At 43.0% G+C, this 15,664-nt stretch overlaps 4 protein-coding genes and 1 non-coding gene across 5 annotated transcripts; 3 read left to right on the top strand and 2 right to left on the bottom strand.

The window, feature by feature from the left end:
• Positions 1 to 5,464: 5,464 nt before the first annotated feature.
• Positions 5,465 to 7,873, top strand: V865_003464 (uncharacterized protein; the record flags this gene model as incomplete). Its single annotated transcript, XM_066227258.1, has 11 exons — positions 5,465 to 5,633; positions 5,695 to 5,815; positions 5,875 to 6,024; positions 6,082 to 6,141; positions 6,209 to 6,286; positions 6,350 to 6,606; positions 6,708 to 6,847; positions 6,912 to 7,000; positions 7,084 to 7,411; positions 7,490 to 7,575; positions 7,633 to 7,873. 11 exons carry the CDS (start codon positions 5,465 to 5,467, stop codon positions 7,871 to 7,873), a joined length of 1,719 nt encoding a protein of 572 aa, XP_066083355.1.
• A 337-nt stretch (positions 7,874 to 8,210) lies between these two features.
• Positions 8,211 to 8,331, top strand: V865_003463. The gene has a single exon (XR_010725576.1). It is a non-coding gene; the product is annotated as a 5S ribosomal RNA (ribosomal RNA).
• Positions 8,332 to 8,616: 285 nt separating this feature from the next.
• V865_003462 (uncharacterized protein) lies at positions 8,617 to 9,618 on the bottom strand (the record flags this gene model as incomplete). Its single annotated transcript, XM_066227257.1, has 5 exons — positions 8,617 to 8,682; positions 8,790 to 8,968; positions 9,055 to 9,177; positions 9,268 to 9,349; positions 9,436 to 9,618. 5 exons carry the CDS (start codon positions 9,616 to 9,618, stop codon positions 8,617 to 8,619), a joined length of 633 nt encoding a protein of 210 aa, XP_066083354.1.
• Positions 9,619 to 10,432: 814 nt separating this feature from the next.
• On the top strand, positions 10,433 to 12,624 carry V865_003461 (uncharacterized protein; the record flags this gene model as incomplete). The annotated part of the gene is made up of 7 exons (XM_066227256.1): positions 10,433 to 10,493; positions 10,576 to 10,707; positions 10,778 to 10,806; positions 10,889 to 10,919; positions 10,994 to 11,282; positions 11,412 to 11,538; positions 11,635 to 12,624. 7 exons carry the CDS (start codon positions 10,433 to 10,435, stop codon positions 12,622 to 12,624), a joined length of 1,659 nt encoding a protein of 552 aa, XP_066083353.1.
• Positions 12,625 to 12,846: 222 nt separating this feature from the next.
• V865_003460 (uncharacterized protein) lies at positions 12,847 to 15,606 on the bottom strand (the record flags this gene model as incomplete). The annotated part of the gene is made up of 15 exons (XM_066227255.1): positions 12,847 to 13,074; positions 13,166 to 13,396; positions 13,502 to 13,581; positions 13,649 to 13,667; positions 13,728 to 13,776; positions 13,841 to 13,994; positions 14,060 to 14,129; positions 14,195 to 14,341; positions 14,398 to 14,449; positions 14,524 to 14,629; positions 14,702 to 14,758; positions 14,819 to 14,882; positions 14,940 to 14,999; positions 15,070 to 15,179; positions 15,279 to 15,606. 15 exons carry the CDS (start codon positions 15,604 to 15,606, stop codon positions 12,847 to 12,849), a joined length of 1,755 nt encoding a protein of 584 aa, XP_066083352.1.
• Positions 15,607 to 15,664: the final 58 nt, after the last annotated feature.

Below are 15,664 nucleotides of genomic sequence, written 5' to 3'. Positions count from 1 at the left end.
TTGCTGGCCAATCTGTCAACAACGATGTTACTTTTGTCAAGGTGTAGATCAGGGAGGTGAACCGGCAATGGCGATGTTAGGGCTGTTACATCGGTATCTGATGGTGAATATCAAAAGAGGTATGGTTATTGTCAAGATCTAGATTTTCATCGGGTCGATTCGTCCCCTACAGCCAGAGAGTGCAAAGAAGGTTTCGCATTCACACACTATTATCCTACCCTCTTCACCCAACCGAGAAGATCGAGGCAGTCCAGACATCGTAACCTAGGTGAACCAAGGATCCACACGATACTTTCCAGTTGAACCCCAAGACCTTCACCTCATGTTAATGGAAATTAGAGTACCAAGAAGGTTCCGAAGTTTGGAAGATTGAGTCGAACCACCAGTTTCATGAATGTTGTATTCCCTTGATGATCGATTAGTGTTACTCGGCAATCTTTTATAGAATAAATTCCGACTCAATCCGAGTTAAGCTTCAGACTAACTAGTGGTAACGGGTAACGGACTGGCTAACTTCGCGCTCCTTGTACTGTACATGTGATTCTTACAATGTACTAAATTGTCTTTGTATCTTTGGTAACTGCAAATTTTGTGTGGTTGCACAGACGAATTCACTCAAATTTCAAGTGTGGCGTTGACATTTTTGATCGGAATTTTTAGCAACAATTTGAAACGAGGGTGATCCTGTTGATCATCAAAATATATCAAGCGTAAAAATATCAAGTTCTGGATTTCTCAGCTTGAAATATGTAAAGATGGAAAGGGCGCACGACCTTAAAGCGATGTACTTTGTTGATGGTTGTAGTGTGAGAAAAATTTCACTTTAGACGAAAAACCCAGAGTTGAGAGAGAAGAGAGATGCTGGTCCTCTTTCATCGGGTTGTTAAGGGAGAAAGATGCGGTGTATAGAATACTATAGTGTTGAATTTTGCTTTCGGACGAAATTTTCGACATACTCTTCGATCTTGCTTGAAAAAGGTATAAATACTTCAACATATCTTGACGATCTCTTCACCTTTCTTCTTATCCATTTGACGTCTAAGCCATCTATCAATACAGTCCACAACTACAACTTAAAAGACTTCACAGCTTAGTCAGTCAGTCAACCATACGATAAATATTACTTAAAACAGCTTGACCGCTCATAACAACCTAAAATCGAAGAACAATGTCGTCAACTACCAAATCCACTCGATCCATTTTCTCACCAATCATCTTCCTCCTCTTCTTACTGCTCGTAATAGCTTTCTTGGCTACTCCTGCAGATGCTGGTTTTACACCAGTCTACATGTCATATTATTGTAGACAACAGTGTGAACAGAAGTTCGCAATGTGCGCGAGGGTTGCCAGTGAGTTGTCATTCTCACTTTCTCTCTCCCCTTTCTTCATGTTTTCTCTTTCTCTCGACTGCGAATACCTGTGTCGTATATTATGACGTACTCTCCTCATCCCCTTTACCACTCACCTTGTATCCTACCCATCCGTGTTGCTCTTCTGAAGGTATATGTCATCAATGATACCAAACTTGGTAATTCCCTTCATCTCCTCAATATTTCGATCGGAGCGCATCGATTTGCCACCCGTATAAAAAATGCATTTCTCGGAAGTCTTCTTTTCTCTTCTTTCCTGCTATGTCATGCTTTTGATGCGGATGAGCGACGCATCTCTTTCCGCTTTCTCCATAACAATATCGTAGGACATAGTTGTTTGACGTTGTCGAAACTCGTGTTGACCGGTTGAAATATCGTTACATCTCCTGATATCCTTGATCGAGAATCATACACAAGTGTGTGCATGTATATGTGTACGTGACAGGGCTAACTCAATCGATTTCTGTATTTGCTATTTAGTGTCCGGTCCTCGACTCGCATCATGTTACTCGATCAGGACAGTATGCTACATGCACTGTTAGATCGGCCACTCGCTACAACCATCAAACTCACCTAAAACACGTTTTCAACGCATTCCATTTCCATTTCCATTTCCATTTTCACTTTCACCTTCATCGCTCCACACACTGCCAATCCTCTCTCAATGGACATTCACAGTAGTAGGAAACGAATCTCGTAACTGCCAATTATACATGGACGATCAGTTTTCTTCCCTGCCTTTCGTTCACATTTACATAACTCCGTTTTCCCACTTCACTGCACTACACTACAACCTCTACTCTCATAGTAACATAAATCGACTCACCATATAGACTACTTTACTCCTATAATGAACAACATAGATGTGAATGTATTTGGTTCCTTGTTGATACATATATCTCACAATAGATAGATGCGATTCCTTTCTCGGTATTATGAATAATGTCAAATAATTGTCAAACACGATTTGTTTAAGATCGAAAGGGAAGAGGCAAACTGACCAAATGGAACTATGGTATATCTCTTTTATAACGACGTGCATTTTAATGATCTCTCTTGATATATGAGTTCGTTCCATCACAAGGCGATGATATAAGAGTGAACCGGTTCGTCTTCATGCCGATGAGAGATCGACCAATCGCGAAGCATACTTTCGTTCGTACAGCACAGGTATAAGGTTTAAGGTGTCAGAACCGTGCGTAATATAGTTCAAGCTCGGACCGTCTCACAATTTGATCCGCAATGGTACGGATCACCCTCTGAAAACGACTTTTCAAGCATGTTGACCCCACTTATGGGTAATGTCTTGGTTATATGGCGTCATCAACAGCACTGATGCGGGTATTCCGATCTAGCTAATTCGCAACCGGCGGTACATGATGGTGATGGGATAATACGCACCTGCCCGCCATCGATAATATGGTCCTTTCGTCAAAGTGGGGGTGAACGTTTACTGCCTCCTGCTGTGCTGTGCTGGACGACATAGATGAGATGAGATGGGATGGGATGGGATGGGGAAAGAAGAGAATTTAAAGTTATTACAGAAGTAAACGGAAAGGTGGTCCATGTAAACACACGGATAATGTGACTCAGCTACCTCCCCTTTTCAGCCACTCCATCCTAGACTGTATCAAAAGACCAGTGATCTTTCTTCCTCTGTTGATGTACGGTAAGTTGACGACGATGGTGGCTCCATCCACGTTACAACAAAAGGAGTGTTTGGAATTGTTAGCGTACAGATTGATATAACTAAAACCTTGAACACGCCTCTTCCAACTCCTTTCCTTATCAGGTATTGGTGAGAAACCAACGATAAAAGTCGACCATCCTTCCTTGTGTAACGATGATGTCTTGATGATGTTTACAAATCAAGCTAAACAAGTGGGAAATGAAAACAATTTCACTGCCATTACCCATTCCCCTTAAAAAAATGGAATTTATCTTTCCCAAACCAGACCAACTCCTCGTTGTTGATGATTTGATGGAGACGAGCAACATCATGTTTGACATTTTCATTTTACCTTTTACCGTATACACTTGACCACGCGTTTTCTTCGACTTGATCTTGACACTTCCCCATTCGGGATAATAAGATAAGCCAACAAATGACAGGATTGTCATTGCGAGCTTGGGTCGGAAAGGTATAAATATCGATGATAAGTAAATCTCCTTCAATACCCTTCGACATGTTCTTTATAAATCATATATTCCTATATTTCTCGTACTGTACCCAGCTCAATACCCCTTACAGCTACCACTAGCGTGATATTATCTTGGACCAACTCGAAGTAAGTGATACTTCATCGGCTTGATGAGTCCCTCGTTCCTCTCCACTAATATCGTTGTATCGCTGGTCATTAGCCACCACCCAAAGCTTTCTCACTCATCATCTTTCCAACTGCCATATCGCCCAACCATACACGCAATGGCCCGATTCAACCCACTCACTTTACTTTGGATCTTGCTTATCATCTTCTTCTTCGCCTCTATCCCAATGACAGAGGCTTGGAATCCTTATCTCGCATGCAAAGCAACTTGTAATGCAGGGTATTTGAGCTGTATGAGCGTTTACGGTGAGTAACCTACACATTCACTTCCCTTTCCCCAAAAAATGCTTCTCATAACTCCATGCCGTTGTCATCGGAAGGCGATCAATCGATTACCACTCTAGTAGTATAGGCAGTCAGCTGATATGGTACCCTTGGGCCCGTAGGTAACGTGCAGATTTGCAATGTCGCTTTGAGAAGCTGTTTTGCCAGATGCCTTTGATCCCAATCAATCGGTAAATCAGTCTAGTAAGAAACGCAAAGATGTTGGTATTGGATTTTGCCGAGATCTTGAAATTCGGTATGTCTCATACACCATACACGCTAGAGTCAAGAGGTGAAGAAGTGTTTCCTTTGTTAGGATCGCTTGCATGTTTGCTGTGGTGTGTTGTTTGTGTTATATGATGAATTGTCATCTTGTGTTATCCATCCATCGGTAAATTTGATACCAATGCATGTCTGCCTTGTGACAAAGTCGGCCGATGCCTTTGCCTCACTGACATGTCCATAACTTTGACGATATGTCTGATTTGTGATTGAAGCTGCGCGAATTCTTCGCTGCGACTTATCTGTCCCTTTCATACCAATTTCATTGACCCCCTCTGCCCCCCTTGTACAACATGGAGATGATTCGGTCACCCAACGACCCCAAGAATCATGGAGCGACGAGCCCCATGTGCTGGTCTCTAGCGTGTTTGCTTTTTTCTGCGAGTGTCTTTTGATGGGATGTGCCTGACTATAAAAATCCTTTTTCTCATGGGATTTGACCCTTGCTATTGCCGCTTCGAACCTTCGATCGTCTGCTCCAACCCATTTTTTTTAGCATAGAATCACATATACGGTGTGGATGCGAACACGCCTGCCAAGAGAATACAACTAGAAGATGATCGGAGTCGATACAGTACGTCCGAAGCCAAATGATGTAATCCTTTCGCTTCAGGCAACAATTCAGCAGGTAAATCGTGACTGTGAGCTGAGGACCTAAATGCCGGCTTAGCCACAATGAGGAATTACCCCCCTGCATATGTACCCTGAAACATGTCGTTACCGGCGGTATGAACTCTCAAGATCTCTCGCTTCCTGGTGGAAAAACTTTTTTCATCTGTCTTTTCGCTTGTTTGTCAGGCTAAATCGTAATGAAGTGACGTGGAAGGCGTTACTGCAAAGGCTCTTCCTTTCCTTTCGCCCATCCTACATTCCGATCGGAGTGACGTACCTGGCAACAAGATGATTTAGACTAGACTGATACAGTGCATACTTACCGAAGGAGAGTGATTGCCGATGACGGATAATTTAGGGAAAACTTTCAATTCCTAAAGCTCGTTTGCGGCAATGAGCTGAATTGGGACATGAAAAAGATGTAAACACGTCTAACAGCAGGTGGAGGAGGTGGAAGAAAAAATCTCTCATAGCCCCTTGGGGGTGATTTTCGGGGGGATGTGTAAAGAATTGTATATGTATGCTAGCTAATTATTCGAAAGAAGCCTTTCTTTTCCAATCTATCAATCCAACTTTTAGCCAGACTACAAACAAATCCAAATCAACAAGATGGTAGCTGCTGTTGCCAGTGGAGATTCAGGACTTGATTCGTGGGGAGATTTCCTCAAGAAAGAATATAGAAGACCCATCTTCTTCTGTGCTTTGATCGCTATCGCACCTATCGCTTATGGTTACGATGGTACCTACTTCACCTCTTTACTAGAAACACCTGTCTTCGGTGAGTACATGTGATCACTGCTAAAGCGACATGGGATATTGACGAAGTTGGTGCTTAATAGTCCGACAATTTGGTGATATCATTGATGGTGAACCCGCCATTTCAAGTAGTGATCAATCATTATGGGTATCAATCATTCAAGTTGGTGAAGTCGTTGGTTCCTTAGCTGCTGGTCCCATCGGGTATGTGTCAATTACTCTCCTCAGGCTTGTACATTGTGATTGACTTCTGGTGTGTTTAGTGATTACTCCGGACGAAAAGGTGGTCTGTTGTCAGCTATCATCTTACTCGCTATTGGTGTCGTCTTGCAAATGATCATCGTCGGAAGTGGTGCGCTCTTGACTGTTGGTAGGTTGATTGCTGGTGCAGGTATTGGTATCATCTCCAACGCGTGAGTTGAGTGGGTAATATGAACTGATCGAGCAGTGGCTAACAATGATCTGAACAGTGCTCCACTGTACCTCTCTGAGATTCCTCCCGTAGAAATTAGAGGTGCTTGTGTTTCAAGGTATGTTCCAGCCAGTCCGCTCTATCTTGGTACTGAATCTCAATTGTTGACTCCAACTTACTGTTAGTTGGCAATTGATGTTGGCCATTGGACAAGTTATCGGTGCTTGTGTAGGTCTTGGTGCTCACACTCTGGAAAGCACCGCGTGAGTAAAAACAGATTACAACCTTGTCAGGAGGATTTGTGCTGATGTTTACTTATTATACAGTTCATGGAGAATTCCTGTCGGTATCAACCTCGTCTGGGTGGTACTTCTCTTTGGAGTCCTCTTCATTGTACCTGAATCACCTCGATGGCTCTTGTACCGAGGCAAAGAAGCTAAAGCCGAAAGAGCATTGAAGAAAATCCACGCTGGCTCCGACTATCAGGATTCTTTGGTTCAAGAACAATTGGCCATTTTGAATAAATCAAGAGAAGAGGAAGCTGAATCTTCCAGTAGTGTTTCCAGATGGAGTGATCTGTGGAGTGAGTGGTAACATCACAATCAAAAATTCTATCAAAGGGACGGATCATCATGGAGAACAATCCAGTGGCTAACAATTTCAAATGTTCGTCCGTTTTTACAGAAAACCCCGTCGAAAGAAGAAAGTTCATCGCTACCGTCGGTATCCTTGTATCTCAACAGATCTCAGGTGTCCAGTTCATCTTCTCGTACACTACTACTTTCTTCACTCTTGTTGGTCTCAAGGACACTTTCATCATCACAGTGAGTGATTCACAACCAATTGCCTGTTTTGACAATCACAACGGATTAACATCATGGTTTACAGATCATTGTCGACTGTATTGAAGTCATCGGTGTTATCGCTTCCTTCTTCGTTGTTAACAGATTCGGTCGAAGACCTTTACTCCTCTACACGTCAGTTATCCTTCGTCTCGTACTCTACCAATGCGGTGCATCATAACTTAAGCTGATTTTGATTTATTCCTTTTTAATTTCAGTGGTGTTTTCATGTTATTCACTTTACTCGTAGTAGGAGCTTTGGGAGCGGTAGCAGGACAAGGAGAGAGATTCGAGCCTTACCTCGCCGACCATCCATCATTCGGTAAAGCAGTCGCAGCAATGATTTGTCTTTACGTCTTCGCATTCAACGTCGCATGGGGTCCTTTAGCTTGGGTAGTAGCCGCTGAGATGTCAACCGGAAGAAATAGACAAAAGCATTTGTCAATCGGTACTGCCTTGTTCTGGGTTTCTGCTTGGGTAGTCACCTTCACTTTACCTTACTTGTTCCAACCTAATGAAGCTGGATTAGGACCCATGATCGGTTTTGTAAGTTTCCTTTCACGTCCACATTCAATATTAATGATACGTTGGTAGCTGATATGATATCTTGTATTGAATGATTAGGTTTACTCGCTCGGAGCTCTTGCTTCCCTTTTATTCGTATACTTCTTCATCCCCGAAACCATCGGCAGAACACTTGAAGAGATCAAGTGAGTTTTTTCCAGCTCCTGAAATTCTCCTGCATCTTTGCTGATGATATTTATTAGCTTCATGATGGAAGCTCGAATTCCTACGAGAAAATGGAAAGATTTCGATCTCGCCACGGTTGTTGCCAAAGACGAAAAGAAGGGCACGAGAGGTACCACTGAACATGTGGAAACTGCTACCGGAGCTGGAGCTGGAGTTGGACCCCGACCTGAAAAACCAAGGACAAGAAGATTCGAAACTTCTTTTTTGAACAACAAGAAAGCTAATGAAGAGATTGATGCTGTTGCTGAATCTCCCTAGACACGTCTTCTGATCTGGATAGATATATAGATGGACATCTTTAACCGGGAGGGAGGGTTCATTGAGAGGTCAGTGATTGATGTCGATGGACAATGATTCTTATAGCAATACAAAAACACCGTTATAGACGATGTGTAGCCTTACATGCATCATAGATGTTACCAATGAGCTGCCTCTATGCGATTAAAAGAAGCTCCTTCTGGGACTATTGAGAAGATATTGTACTAGTAATCTGTGTTTCATCTGATTGGGAATATCCACTCATATTCCTCAAATCATTCTCCTTTGACTCCCTTTTTAATCCATATAATTGCAACAACATGCTCACACTTTCATCTACGGCCATAGAAGGTATAAAACGCCCCATCCCATCCCGTCCGCTCTGGGAAGCTTAAGTTGCCTATCGCTCGGTTAGTACCAAGGTGGGGGACCACTTGGGAATCCCGGGTGCTGTAGTTACTCTCTTACTTTTTGGTCCAAATAGTAGAAGGAGTGTGCTCTCTCTCTCTACCCGTTGTTCTCAGACGCAAGACAGTGGGCAAAGGCATCTGTATATTGTATGTGATACATGTCGTTACTACAAAGATATATCATAAGATGTTTTCTTTCCCTTTCCTTTGCCTTCTTCTTCCCTGTTCTGAGATTAACGTGTATCTCTCAACACTGTCAACTATGATCTCGGTTGGGAGCCATGCTTCGACTGGGCTATCTGTTGTTGTAGTAATTTCTCTTTGGAAGCTTGTTCAAAACATATACAAAATTGCCGTTATCAAAGCGAGATCCACTCCAGGGGCGACATTGACAATGTACTATAAAAGTATAAGTATAAGTCAGCACTGTCAAAATGTCAAACGGATATAATGCGCATACAACAGTGGATGAGATGGATATTGCGATATCACCTCAAAATACTCACAGTTTCTTTATTCGGATTTAACCCTTGACTATCCACTTTCCTCCTCGAGAACTGAGCTATCAATGGTCCGCTGACTACTAGTATATCTGCTGAACCTAACCAGAAATCACCCCGGAGTTGAATAGACTTCGATTTGGATGATAGGGCATCGTGGAATGACGCCTCGAATGCTGATCCGACTGCAGATCATCCAATTTTAATTAGAATGGTCATTCATACTACAGTATACTGATTCTCGATGGGGATAATGACACATGACACTCACGAGCAAATTTCTTTTTCACTTTCAAAACCTCTTTCCCACTTACATCCTCTCCTACATATGACTTGGATATAGATATTTTCGATTTGAGAGATATAAGGATATTACCGTTGATATCGGTGATGACTATGTATGTATTGGCATGACCAAATCAGGACGAGCCGAAACGTCAGTGTGTAGGTGACTGGATATAGGGTAGTATGATGTTAAACTCACCTTTTCCGTGTTTGCCAGAAGCTGTATTGGTCCTACATACTAATCTTAAATTCCCTTCCAAGTCTCGAATCAGGAAGTCTTCCTACAATCATCGATTCGGATCAGCTCCCCGTCCCTTTCTACTTTACGAAACGAGACACGATCCCAATTTTCATGGACAAAACTTACTCCGTTGTTATCGAATGGATCAGACTGCAAGATCAATCCAGTAGGTCCACCGACTACATGTTCAGAGTATACTCCTATCGAGGGTGAGACAGGTTGAAGAGCTTGTGCAGGTCCTGCTTTGAGTAGGGCGACTGTAGTTTCGGAGAATGGGACGGGGATGAAAGATCCTATAGCGACGGCCATGGTGTATGTGGTTGGTGACTAAAGTATCGAGTAATGTAATTTATTTCACCGTGTTGGGTTGTAGAGAAACGTTAGGACCCCATCGTCTCGTGTATATATATATATATATATATATACATTTGTGTCTCATGGCGAGAAGGATCAACATGACCGATCAAAAGTCCTCTCATTATCATCATGAATAACCGGTGCCAAGAAAGAGTCTAAACATGGAATGACATCAGCATACAGGTTGTAAGATAACCATCTCGGCAGGATAACTCTTTCATTCCGGCCGCGGGGAACATGCTTCACGATATTTAACGAGGACAACACTTCGCACCGCCAAGAGCGGTTACAAACCACTGGGCAGGACAAGACATGAACCCGAATGAAAAGCAGGAATGCTGTGCACAGTCTGGGCGGGTCGGTCTGAGATCTTGCATATCTCCGAGATAAGGGGGAGCCCTGTACTGATACCGGAATCGATATCCAGCAATCGTAATCTTAATTATACAGGTCGTTTGAAATCATATACCCGTACTCCACCAGTGCTGTATGATTTGTACAGCCTCAATGGGAAAGTCATAACAACGGATCCAGATCCAACTTGTGCGACACAGACTCCCAAAGAAGGGCTAAAGGAGGGCTATACGATTGTGATCTTTATCGGATCTATCTCGGGTGCAACATACATACTCCCACACACTCCCACACGGGAAACGGAACCTCATCAGCATGGCCGTATCGCCGTAGATCACTAAACCATATACATATCTTCTGATCTTTACATTGACATGACCCTACCTCTCAAGTGTAGCACCTACGAGACATCATGACATCCAGTCAACAGCATGACAACAGCTCGAAAGGTAGAGTAGCAGTGTTAGGACTGGGTGGGTGGTTTAGAAGATCGTACTTCCCATGGGATACCACCGCTGACCTTTAGCTTACCTTGCTCTTTGGTTCCAATCTTAGGTATATCAGGTATCGTCCAGGTCAAGAACCTGGTGGAACAAGGTTTCCAAGTGGTTGGATTTGAACGTAATGATTATTATGGTGGATTATGGAAGTATAACGAGGATAAGGAACAGATCTCCGTTCTGAAGAGTGAGTTGATCCATCTGGACATGATAAGTATGACAAGGGGAATCAAGCTGAATGCGATGTGTGATTATAGACACGATAGCTAATACTTCCAAGTACTTTGTGGGTCAAGATCACCTCATCAGATATCACATTGCCGATAGCTTGATCGTGAAGGAGCTGATGGGGTAGACGCACTGCACAGGGTCATTACACGGACTTCTCATTCAACGACGGTAAGCTATTCTATTGCATGCAACCTATCCATCAAGGTGCCTACTCATATCTCAAACAATCCATTCTCTTACAGATGTTCCTACCTACCCTCGTGCATCAGATATCTACTCTAATCTTCAAGATTATGTGAATCATTTTGACCTTCTCCAATACATGCGACTGGGTATCGTCATCACCCTGTTAGAGCGATCCCAGGATGGTCAAGCATGGAACGTTCATTATACCTCGGATGAAAAGGATATAGTTGAAAGGTTCGATAAGGTGGTAGTATGTACTGGACCATGGGAGAGGAGCTATAAGCCTAAGTATAAGGGAGAAGCGGATTTTAAAGGGGAGTTCGTTATGGGAAAGGAATACAAAGGGTGAGTTCACCTTATTTTTGTACCCATCGTCCACCGCAGTTCAGTCATGACCCATCAGCGACTACAAGACGAAGCATAGGGAAGGAATCAAGGATGCTGATGAATATGCCCATACTTCACTGCGTATAGCCCCGAGGAGTATGTTGGCAAGAGGGTTGTAATAGTCGGAATGTCATACACTGCCTGTGACACTGCTGTGGACTTGGCGGGAGTCGCCAAAGAAGTTTACATGTCACATCGATCAGGTATAAGGATAGTAAGTATGTTCATCACTATCATTCCAAAATCAGCTAGATATCGTAGGAGGTCTGGTTGATATTCATGTTGATCTTATTATTACGCCCCTTCCCAGTGTCCTCGAATAGTCGACGGAAAGGCATTCGACACCAAAGTCACCCGTCAACTCAGCTCACTCATGACATTCTTCGACAAGTACATCCCATGGTTGGGCGATTACATCCCCAACAAAGTGATGGTCTCCAACATGCTCAAGGTTTATCCGAATCTCAAACCCGAATGGAGATTACTTCCTGCACCGGCATTCAAAAACACCTGGGGAGTGATTAACGATCATATCATTGATAAATTCACATCTGGCGAGGTAATCCCGTTGAACGGTATAAAATCATTTACATCTAATGGCATCATCACTGAAGATTTTGATGGTAAAGAAGTGCATACTGAGGTGGATGTGGTGATATTCTGTACTGGAGCGTACTTTGATTATTCGAATCTATCACCTGAAGCTAATCCAGCGAGTCATCAACCGAAAGAATGGGAAAATTTAGAACATTCAAATGGATTATTATATCCTAGATTATATCAGAATATCTTTCATCCGCAATTCATCGATTCTCTAGCATTTATAGGTCCATGTAAAGGATTTAGTTTCGCCATTCATCCAAATAGCGATCTCATCTCTCAAGCTATCACTCAAGTTTTCGCTGGTAACCTCAATTCTGCCAACAAATTACCGCAAAATAAAGTAGAAGTGGACGAATGGTGTGAAGGTAATTACCATGCTAATGTAAGATTAGTAAAGCGTTGGAGGACATTCAGGACTGGACCGACTATTGCGAGAGATTTCGAATCGTTCTTGAATGATGTGGCTGGAACTAGCGTGAACGAGTATCTGGGAGGATGGGGTTGGAAGGCATGGAAGTTCTGGTGGTACAATAGAGAATTGTATGGGTTATTGGTAAGAGGCGTTAATTCGCCTGCTCAATATAGGTTGTTTAAAGGGAATGGAAGGAAACAATGGGATGGTGCGGTGGAGCTGATCTACAAAGCGAATGGGAGAGAGATGCCAGAGAGGTATCAAGGTAGAGCATTTGAGTGGTAATGAAGAAGTTGACGGCACTTCCATGATTGACTTCTCAGTTTGTTATTGTGGCTCTGTCGAATAGTATGTATAAATTCAATCGTCGTCAGTGTTGTATATGAAATATCTCAATTATTTTATCAAGTCTTGCACCCTAGCAGAACTTGAGCGACACGCAGATGATCTTGACAATTCGATTCATGAGTTTCCTGGGCATTCTAAATTCTTACAGACGATATCAACCTACTTGGCATGGGGGATTGGCATTCCCATGAAACTTCTTCCGTCCTTGCTCTTGAAGCTCAGATCCTTACCTACCAAATGAGCTGTAGAAGCATCTTGTCCAATCTTTTCGATATCAAGTTTAGCTTGTTGGTCAGCAGGAAGGAGATCGTAGATTGCCTGAGCGTATCGAGGGGATATAGCACATTGTTGGACCAAATACTTATGTTGGACAATCGTATCGGCAAACTACAGTCCAATAGACAGTAAACAACACCTTGCGTCAATAACCTTTTCCGCGTGTGTCATACCACCATCACAAGTCACGAACTCGACTCACTTTGAGCAACTTGGCAGTGTTAGAATGAAGATGTTCTCTTTGAGTATCAGTCATAACTCTCGTATAGAGTTCTCTAACCTGGTCGTACTCTGTTGGTTCACCTTCATGTTGCCAGTGACTTTGTCTTGAGACGATGTTCGACGCAGCTTGGTGTGGAACCTCCGCAACGGACTTGCCAGCGAATGTTGGTGCTCTGGAACTGGGATCAGTCGATTGATAACTGTTAGGGAACTGTGTCGATTTTCATCATCAGGATCAGCGACAGCACCCATACGAAGCAAAGCGAAGTCGAGACAAATAAAGGTAATCATCTTTGCTTCGGACAAATCAACTCACATAGGTAGGCTTTCTTGCTACGTCACCATCGACTCGCATGGATCCCCAGTAATTGTCGGGCGAGTGGAATTTCGAAAGGACTGAGGAAGTATAAGATCAGTACTAATCGTAATTGTAAGGGGGGTTTTAATGGAAAGGAATACATACAAGGACAGTTGACGGGAATCTGTTACAACTTCATCAGCATATATTGTAAGATCCAATGTGTATTTGTTCAAACGCCTACCTGGTGGATGTTGGCACTTTGGAGCCGAGTGTACTGAGCGTCTCGATAGCTAAATTTGGTGAATGATGATCAATACGTAAAGATGGTTTTTGAAACTGGCACCCATGACCTACAAGAAAGCTCGCCAGTTGAGTAAGGTATCAGGTGAAAGTTCAATACCAGGGACCAACGATCCGGGGGAGAAAGCAGCTTGCTCGACATCTCGATGGTAGTCTTCTGGATTTCTGTTTAATTCAATCTCGCCTACTTCTTGCATTGGGAATTGTCCTTCACAAAGATATCAGCTATTGCACATAATACAAGTTATGCGGAGATTAGGTGAAACGACCCACCTCGAGGCCAGATCTTGGTAACATCGAATGGATCAAAGTTGGTTTGCGAGGCTTCCTCAGGGGTCATGACCTAATAGAAGAATTAGCATGAGAATGTTCGACAACGACAGACCTGAGTGAGTTACGACTACTCACTTGAATCATCATGGTCCATTTGTAAGTCCCACCGTTCTTGAGTGTCTCGTATAGTTGTCGTTTGGAGTAATCCGGATCAACACCTTGAGTCATGATAGTCTGGTCGAAATCGAATTGTTTCGCTCCATGATGAGGACGGAAATGATACTTTGCACAAGAGTCAACTAACCATGACTACAACATCTATCTTTGATGCCGCTTACCTTGACATAGACGAAGCTTCCCTCAGCATTAACCCATTTGAAAGTATGACATCTGATATACAATACTAATTAGCATGTTACAATAGGTTGCATGTCGGATCTAGATCTGCAGCTCATAGGACTCACCCATAAGCAGAGAAATGATTACCATCTGGAGTGGCATGATCGGATAGTAACATCATACCGGCATGTTGGGATTCTGGGACATTTGCGAGGAAGTCGAACCATGCGTCTATACAATGGTGGATCATCAGCAACGACCACAGTAATGAAGGTTTTGCAATGCTACAGACACGGTACTCACTAAAATCCAATAAAAAGTTTTGTGGGTTTCTTTGTTGTGATCTGATATTATCAGGACCTAGAAGTTCATCAGACATCAGCCATTATCATCTTCTATTTCTCAGACGGAGGGACTTACCTTGGAAAGGATCTCGAACGAAGAAGACAGGCCAATTGAGTCCAACCATATCGTAATTTCCTTCCTGCGTGATTGTCAGCCATATATCTACAGTACAGTAGGAAATGGCAAAGTCACTCACATCGGTATAGAATTTCACAGCGAACCCTCGGGGGTTACGAGCCGCATCGGGGTATTCCCTCTAATGTATAGCACAATATACAAAATGTAATTAGCACCCTTAGTGGTGTGACACTGTATGCTCAACTTACACCATAGGTGACAGTACTCAATCGACAGAAGATCGGGGTAGATTTCCCTACGCTACTGAGGAAACTTGCTTTGGTGAACTTTGATACATCCTTAGTAACAGTGAATTTACCTACAGTCCCAACGAATGTCAGTATCGATCTTACGTACAGTCCAGTCTTAGTACAATATTGCATTGTCGGTACGAAATGAGGATTTTCATGTAACTCACCGAAAGCTGCCCATCCAGCAGGATGTACGATCCTCTCTTGTAACTTTGATCTATCGAATGCCTGTTGTTTCTCAAGAAGCAACGCATCACCTTGATATGGGATCCCACCGACGTTCAACGGATGACCTGAATCAGGTAAGAGTTGTCCAAAGTTTGAAGTATAGTAAGGTGAGTTATCTTGCGCATGGCTTCCTGAGACTAGACCAGCGATTCGAGAGGCAGTAGCAGCTGGACCTTCGTTAAGGCCCGAGAAGAACTGTGATCGTTGAAGGGGTCGAGGGTCGACACCGGGTACTTTCTCTAATGTTTGTTGGATAAACGCCGCCATTGTTTGGTTGGATTACTTGTATTTGATGCTTTGTGATTCACAGCAGCTGTGAACTGTA

Source organism: Kwoniella europaea, chromosome 1 (assembly GCF_036810445.1).
Source record: "Kwoniella europaea PYCC6329 chromosome 1, complete sequence".
NCBI classification, from domain to species: domain Eukaryota; kingdom Fungi; phylum Basidiomycota; class Tremellomycetes; order Tremellales; family Cryptococcaceae; genus Kwoniella; species Kwoniella europaea.
The sequence above is the reverse complement of the archived record's forward strand: the minus strand, read 5'-3'. Positions and strand labels throughout refer to the sequence as shown.